Source organism: Triticum dicoccoides, chromosome 1B, assembly GCF_002162155.2.
Source record: "Triticum dicoccoides isolate Atlit2015 ecotype Zavitan chromosome 1B, WEW_v2.0, whole genome shotgun sequence".
Lineage (NCBI taxonomy): Eukaryota > Viridiplantae > Streptophyta > Magnoliopsida > Poales > Poaceae > Triticum > Triticum dicoccoides.
Window position 1 is genome coordinate 513,711,202 of NC_041381.1, and position 7,317 is coordinate 513,718,518.

Sequence of the window (7,317 nt, forward strand, 5' to 3'; positions counted from 1 at the left end):
CCATTCGAAAATAAAGTTGTCATGCTTGACAATTAAAGTTGTCATCATTGCGTCACTAAACTTGCCTTAAGAAACGATCGGAATTGCCATGTGTTCGTGCCACGCGGGTGGCACTTATCAGTTCTTTTGTTTTTTATTCTCATCATGAAGATTGAACTCGTTTATATGAAAATCCTGCAAAATTCATGAGTTCAAAATCAACAATTGAAGATTATACAGTTGAATTGAATGGATTTTAGAACACACAATTCAATTCCCACAAGCACCAGGAGACACAGGAAAAACCTCTACGGATCAAGGAGGCTGGCTACAGCAACAACTCGCCACGGATCAAGGAGTACTAGTAACTACTCCCTCTGTAAATTAATATAAGAGCGTTTAGCATACTAAAGTAGTAATCTAAATGCTCTTATATTAGTTTACAGAGGAAGTAATTACCAGCACAAGCTCGCAATCACATGCACATGCACCATGGCCTACCGAGGAAAACCTCTCGTCCTGGCTTCGGCAGCTCTCCCGCCGTCCCACGTATATATACACCTTCCTCCTCTCTCTCTCCTCTCGCATCTGCAAGCTTCCAAATCCTCTCACATCACCGCATTCCTACATTCCCCCAGGTCTCCTGCTTGCTGATCTCCTCCTCTCCGATCGTCGCCATGCTGTCTTCTCACTGCGAGAGCATGCTGGCCTACGCCGCCGCCGCCGGACGGCGCGCGATGCTGGTCGACCCCCGGCGGTACCGGCCGAACGTGGAGGTGGCGCCCAACTGCCCGCGCTGCGACTCGCCCAACACCAAGTTCTGCTACTACAACAACTACAGCCTCAGCCAGCCGCGCTACTTCTGCAAGGGCTGCCGCCGCTACTGGACCAAGGGCGGGTCCCTCCGCAACGTGCCCGTCGGCGGCGGCTGCCGCAAGAACCGGCGGGGCAAGCCGGTGCGGTCCATGGCCGAGGCGGACACGGCCTCGCCGAACCACGGGGCAGTAGTGTTCTCTCACCGCTTCCACGGCCCGGTCCGGCCCGACCTGCTCCTGGAAGGCATGGTTGGCAACCCGGCCGAGCTCGGCCAGCAGCCGGCGTCGGCCGAGGCCGACAAGCCCGCCGGAGCCGCCGACGGACCGACGATTGATCTGGCACTGCTCTACTCCAAGTTCTTGAGCCATCAGCCTCTCGCCGAGCAGTGCGCCGTCGTGCCGGAATCGGCCGACACCTCGAGTGGATCAAGCACGGAGATGAGCCCGCCGACCCTGTCCGGCCCGAGCCAACACGGGCCGGGCGAAATCTGCGGGCCGGCGAGCAGTACGGAGCCCAGCGCGACGACGATGCTCCAGTGCGCCGACGCGCGCGCGCATGCGCTTGGCGAGTTCAACTTCAGCGTAGACCAGAGCTGCTACGACTCGCTCGGGCTGCCAACGGACGGCGGCGATCTGACGATGCTCCCGTCGGCGTGGGACCAGGAGGCCAAGTACGAGCCGTTCAGTTCGCTTCCGGAGGAGGACGCCATGAGCCTCCACGAAGGCGTCCCCGCCAGCGACGACGTCTGGAGCAAGGTGCTGGGCTGCCAAGGGCTGGAGGCTGCTCTCGCTGCAGGCCTCGATCGATGCTAAGCTCATTTTCAAGCTCGTTGATTCGTGGCTGCCGCTGTTCTTGTGATTGATTTTGTGTCTTTCTTTTCCTCTCCCTATTTTTACTCTTGTTCAGAAGTAACTTATATATATGGGGATCGTGTTCATGGTCGAGGAGTATACATGTGGGATAAAAAGGGTGTACTGTAATGATAATATCGATATATCTGTATTGGCAATATACTTACTATTAACAGCTGGTTTTTCCTGTTCTGAGCTACACGTTCACTTCTTCCTAGGACGACCAATCAATGTTGTTCCTGTTATACACATGCACTGCCTGACCTGGGTGTGGATGGATGGGCACACACATGCCGATGCCGATGGTGCCATGCTGGTGAATGAATGAATGGTGCACCGGGATTCCAACGACTTGCCCTGTGGCGTGGCGTGGACGTGGCTAACAATCTGAAGCAGCTGCCACTAGTCGCTCGAAAGGTGACGTTTGGCCCTAGCCCGTTATAGAGGATTTACCATGCCTGCACGCCTCAATTATTGTTGCTACAACAGGACAGGCAGCTCCGAGATCCAGTCCGTGGATAGACGGTGGGAGGGCGCTGTATGGATCCATCATTGCCGGCTCGAGTGAGTGTTCACTGTCATCATCTTCAACAAATTGGCAGCGTGATTGCGGTTATTTTTAAGAACAGGGGACAAAAAGAGTAACAACTTGCATCAAAGGGAAATCGGGAAACCAGCTGCACCCTGCACATACGCCTTCCGTAGAATTTCACAGAAAAATCGTTCGAGTGATAAAGAAACGACACTGTGGAGTGGTGCTCCGGCCGGCCCCTTGCCGTTGCAGATGCACTAGGAACAGAGTTCACGCTGCATCCGAGAGCATTTCCAACAGGCGCCCAATGCGCGGCGCGCTAAAATTTGATTTGCGGCGTGCGCAACATCAGATTTGGCGCGGCGCGCGGCGCTGGCTCCAGCAGCCGTGCTAAAATGCAGCGCGTGCGCACCTCCAACAATGCGCTAAAATGCAATGCGCGCGAGCAGCTGCGCATCCACATTTGTTGCATTTTACACAACACATTCATCACACAAAACAAAAACATGACATATAATTTTTAAATTACAAACATCATTTAACTAAGTTTAAATGAATAGTTCAATTTATTACAACTCATCAAACAAATAGTATTTTTGAGAAATACAACAAATAGTTCAACAATACAACAACAAACGCACAAATCATGATGATCTTCGGCGGCCATTCCAAACCCACCACTCCTCAATGAGATCCTTTTTGAGTTCATTATGCGTTGCCGGGCGTCGAATGACATGATAAGAGGCAACAAAACGGGCCACTCTTTCAGCCCTCCGCCGCGCTCGCACGGGATGTCGCAAAAGCTCATACTGAGAGTAGTCTACATCTTGGTCACACTCGTTCTCGATGATCATGCTGTGCATGATCACACAAGCATGCATTATGTACCAAAGCATTTTCTGATCCCAAAATCTAGCCGGTCCTCTCACAATAGCAAATTGGGCTTGCAAAATTCCAAAAGCTCTCTCCACATCTTTTCTAGCAGCCGCGTGAGCATTTTGGAAATCAAGATATTTCTTACCTTCCGTTTTTTTTAACGGCTTCACAAATGCCATCCGCAAGATAGTAGTCGTGGTTGTATGTACGACCATTAGCTTCAAACTGCACTGGTGGCAGTTCATCATTTGCAATCTTACTCATCAGTGGTGACCGGTTGACAACGTTGATGTCATTCAAAGATCCAGGCATTCCAAAAAAAGCACGCCAAATCCAAGTCCCGTGATCAGCCACCGCTTCAAGGATTATAGTGGAACCTTTTTTTGTCTATGGAATTGTTCATGCCATGCCTTTGGACAATTCTTCCAACTCCAACGCATGCAATCTATTGAACCAAGCATACCTGGGAACCCGCGATCTTTGTTCATCTTCAATAACCTTGCGACATCTTCAGCATTGGGAGTTCTCAAGTACTCTGGGCCAAACACTTGCATAATTCCGACTGCGAAGTGCTTGACACACATGATGGCTTGGCTCTCACCCATGGCCAAGTGATCATCAACTAGATCAGCGGGGATACCATATGCCAACATACGCAAAGCGACTGTCACCTTCCGAAAGGTGCTATGCCCGAGCTCTCCGGTGACATTCCTCCTCTGCTGAAAAAATCGGTCATGGCTCTCTAGTTTCTCTGCAATGCGCCTGAACAACTCGGTGCTCATCCTAAACCAGCGACGAAAGTACGACTCAGGGTATGTGGGATTCTCCACAAAATAGTGCCTCATCAATCTGTTGTGGGCATCAATCCTATCCCTCCAAATTTTCTGCCGACCCATAACCGAACTACCGTGTTTTGGTTTTTTATTGATGTGCATAGCTAGGATCATTGCAAGATCCTCCTCCTCTTCCATATCAAATTCTTCTGCAGAAGAGTCATAGCCCGAACTCATCTAAAATATTAAAAACTAGGCTATAAACAACATGCACCAAATTTCATGCAAAAATGTGGAAGTTGGAAGCAATACATACCTTGCGGGCCTTTTGTCGAACACCTTGCGGGCGCCAAAGCGGCGGCGGGCGGCCGGGCATTGTTCGTCGGAGACTGCCGCGCGCGACGGCCGGCGCTGACTAGAGAGAGAGGGACGAAGCCGCGGCCGCGCGGGAAGGGACCGGGGAAGCGCAGGAACGGTCGCCGGGAAAAATGGGGTGGCGCGGGGCGGCGGCGGCTGAAAGGATAGGTGGAGTTGCGAGCGAGCGCTCGAGAGTCCAGCGCGCGGGAGCAGGCGCAACAAATAAGCGACGCGCGATGGCGTTTCTGCCCGCGCGCTGAATTTTATATGCCGCGCACGCGGTTTTTGCGCGTCCGCTGGAGCGCCGGGGATGGTAGCGCGCGCGCTAAAACCACTAATTTTTCCGCACGGCGCATTTATAGCGCGCCTGTTGGAGATGCTCTGAGAACGAAGTAAAGGGGTGTCAGAAGAAGGGAGCTCCTAGTTGGCGCTCTAAGCGTCGCTTTCCTGAACCAGCGCCCGCAACGCATCGTGCGCCAGCTCCCGTGGGCCGGCCCAGGAAAGGAGGCAATCGCATCTTGTGGGATCGCTGGTTCAGGGCAGTGCTTCGTTCCCCATCTCGTGGTCAATGGTTGATCGGGCCAGTTGACTATTTCATAAATTCTTTTTTCAAACAAAAATTCCCAAAAAATCACCAAATTCGAATAAAGTTCACAAATTTGAACAAAGTTCATCGCTTTTGAAAGAAAGTTCAACAAATTTGAAAAATAGTTCACCGAATTTGAAAAACAGTTCATATGATTTAAAAAAGTCAATTTTGAGAAAAAGTTCATCGAAATTCAAAAAAAGTTCATCAGATTTGAAAAAGTTTCATCGCTTGTGAAAAGAGTTCATCGATTATCACAAAAGTTCACCAATTTTTTTAAAAAAATTCATCAATTTGGGAAATGATCACACATTTGAAAAAAAATCATCAAATTTCAAAAGAAATCATCAATTTAAAAGAAAAGTCCACGTATATGCAAATAATTCAACGAACCAGGATGAAAAAAAAACAGAAAACAAAAAACAAAAAAAGGACAACAAAAAATTAAAAACGGGAGAATATATAATTAAAAAGAGAAAGTTCTTCTTTGTACAGATCCGGCTGGGTTGGCGCAGTGGTTGCACCAGCAAAAACTTGGTCTGCAGGGCGGGGGTTTGCCTTAGAAGAATTCAAAATTGATAATTGGCCAAGCTTCCACATGCCTCTCCGTGGGCTTCGATCCAATTCAGAAGATAAATGTGCTCGATCCAGGGCTGAGATGCCCATGGGCTGAGATCTGATCGACAGAATAAATTGGCCCATTATCGGAGGACCGCCAGGCGCAATGAGTCTCTTATGCTGGAATTGCCATGGGATTGGCAACGCCCCGACAGTTCAAGAGCTACGGGAGATCGCGGCAAAGTTTGCTCCTAAAGTGCTTTGTTTGGTAGAGACCCAAATAAGTAGAGCTCGTGTTGAGAATCTAGCAAACACTTTAGGTTTCGATAATGCTTATGGAGTGGACCCCACTGGTAGAAGTGGTGGACTTGTAATGCTTTGGCAGAATGAAATAAAATTAGAGTTCTTGGGTTACTCAAAGTACCATATAGATATGAAAGTTTCAGATTCGGGAGAGACCCCATGGAGATTGTTTTGTTTTTACGGTGAAGCTCAAACTCACCTTCGTTATCAAACTTGGGACACCATGAAGAATATGATAAACATAAGCCCTCTTCCGTGGCTGTGTTTGGGTGACTTCAACGAGGTCCTGCATGTGGAAGAGCATAATGGGATTGGACAGCGAAACCAGGCTCAGATTCAGGGTTTTAGGACGCAGGGTTTTAGGGTTTTAGGGACTTTCGTCGGGACAGGGTTACCAGGGCATGCCATGGACTTTCGAGAAGAAGGTAGCTGGCGGTTCTTACACAAGAGTTCGCCTTGACAGAGCACTTGGATCAGCCGAGTGGTGTGCCCAGTTCCATCTGGCGACCCTGGAACACCTAACAGCAACGACTTCAGATCACATCCCAATTTTACTTAAGCTGTGACCGAACCAGTCCGCACCAACTGAGAAACAATTCTGTTATGAGATCATGTGGGACACCCATGCAGATATGAAGCGGGTAGTCAAGGAGGCATGGATATTGAGAACAATACCACTTCGGTTGCTGAAATAAGGAGGAAGTTGACAGAACTGGCTGGTAATCTTGGGGCCTGGAGCAACAGCACTTTCGGAAGTGTAAGAAGTGAAATAAAGAAGTTAAAAAAAGGAGCTAGAAAAGTTGTGGAATGATCCTGTGCAGCGAAACCAGGCTCAGATTCAGGGTTTTAGGGACGCAGTGGATATTTGCAGATTGATTGATCAACCATGCCCTCCAGCGGCCGGGTGGACAGATTACGGATGATCCGACAGAGATGCAGGCTCTTGCGCTAGATTTTTATAAAACTCTATACACATCAGAAGGGATTCAGGGGGTTGAGAATGTGATCAACCATGTCCCGACGAAGGTCACACCAGAGATGAATTCTACCCTTTTAGCACCATACAGCGAGGACGAGGTGAAGAAGGCATTATTTCAAATGTTTCCAACTAAGGCTCCGGGGCCGGATGGGTTTCCGGCGCATTTCTACCAACGCCATTGGGACATTTGTGGACCGGCAGTGACAAGAGCGGTGTTGAGGATTGTCAGGGGGAGGAGAGTGCTGCTTGTATCAATGACACGATTCTGGTGCTGATCCCCAAGGTCACAAACCCTACACTCCTTTCGCAATTTCGTCCTATAAGCTTGTGTAATGTGTTTTATAAGATTGCTTCAAAAGTCATAGCTAAGCGCCTCAAGATTATCCTTCTGGAGATTATATCAGAAGAGCAATCAGCTTTTGTCCTTGGAAGAATGATCACGGACAATATCATCTCAGCCTACGAGTGTTTACACTTTATGAAGAGGAACAGGTCAAAAAACAATAGCTATGCGGCTCTTAAACTGGACATGATGAAAGCATACGACAGAGTTGAATGGAGCTATCTTAAGGCAATGATGGAGAAGTTGGGATTTGCACCTCAATGGATCTCCACAGTTATGCACATGGTGAGCTCGGTTTCGTTTTCTGTCTTGTTCAACGGAGAAAAACTTGAGGAGTTTCAACTATCACGTGGCATTCGGCAGG

General features: G+C 49.1%; 1 protein-coding gene across 1 annotated transcript; it reads left to right on the plus strand.

The window, feature by feature from the left end:
• Positions 1 to 535: 535 nt before the first annotated feature.
• LOC119307624 (dof zinc finger protein DOF1.8-like) lies at positions 536 to 1,845 on the plus strand. The gene has a single exon (XM_037583698.1). It carries the CDS (start codon positions 657 to 659, stop codon positions 1,605 to 1,607), a length of 951 nt encoding a protein of 316 aa, XP_037439595.1. The 5' UTR covers positions 536 to 656; the 3' UTR covers positions 1,608 to 1,845.
• The last annotated feature ends 5,472 nt before the right edge of the window (positions 1,846 to 7,317 follow it).

Excerpts from the sequence above, each read along its gene's own strand:
- LOC119307624 (XM_037583698.1), top strand. The coding sequence starts at position 657 with ATGCTGTCTTCTCACTGCGAGAGCATGCTGGCCTACGCCGCCGCCGCC.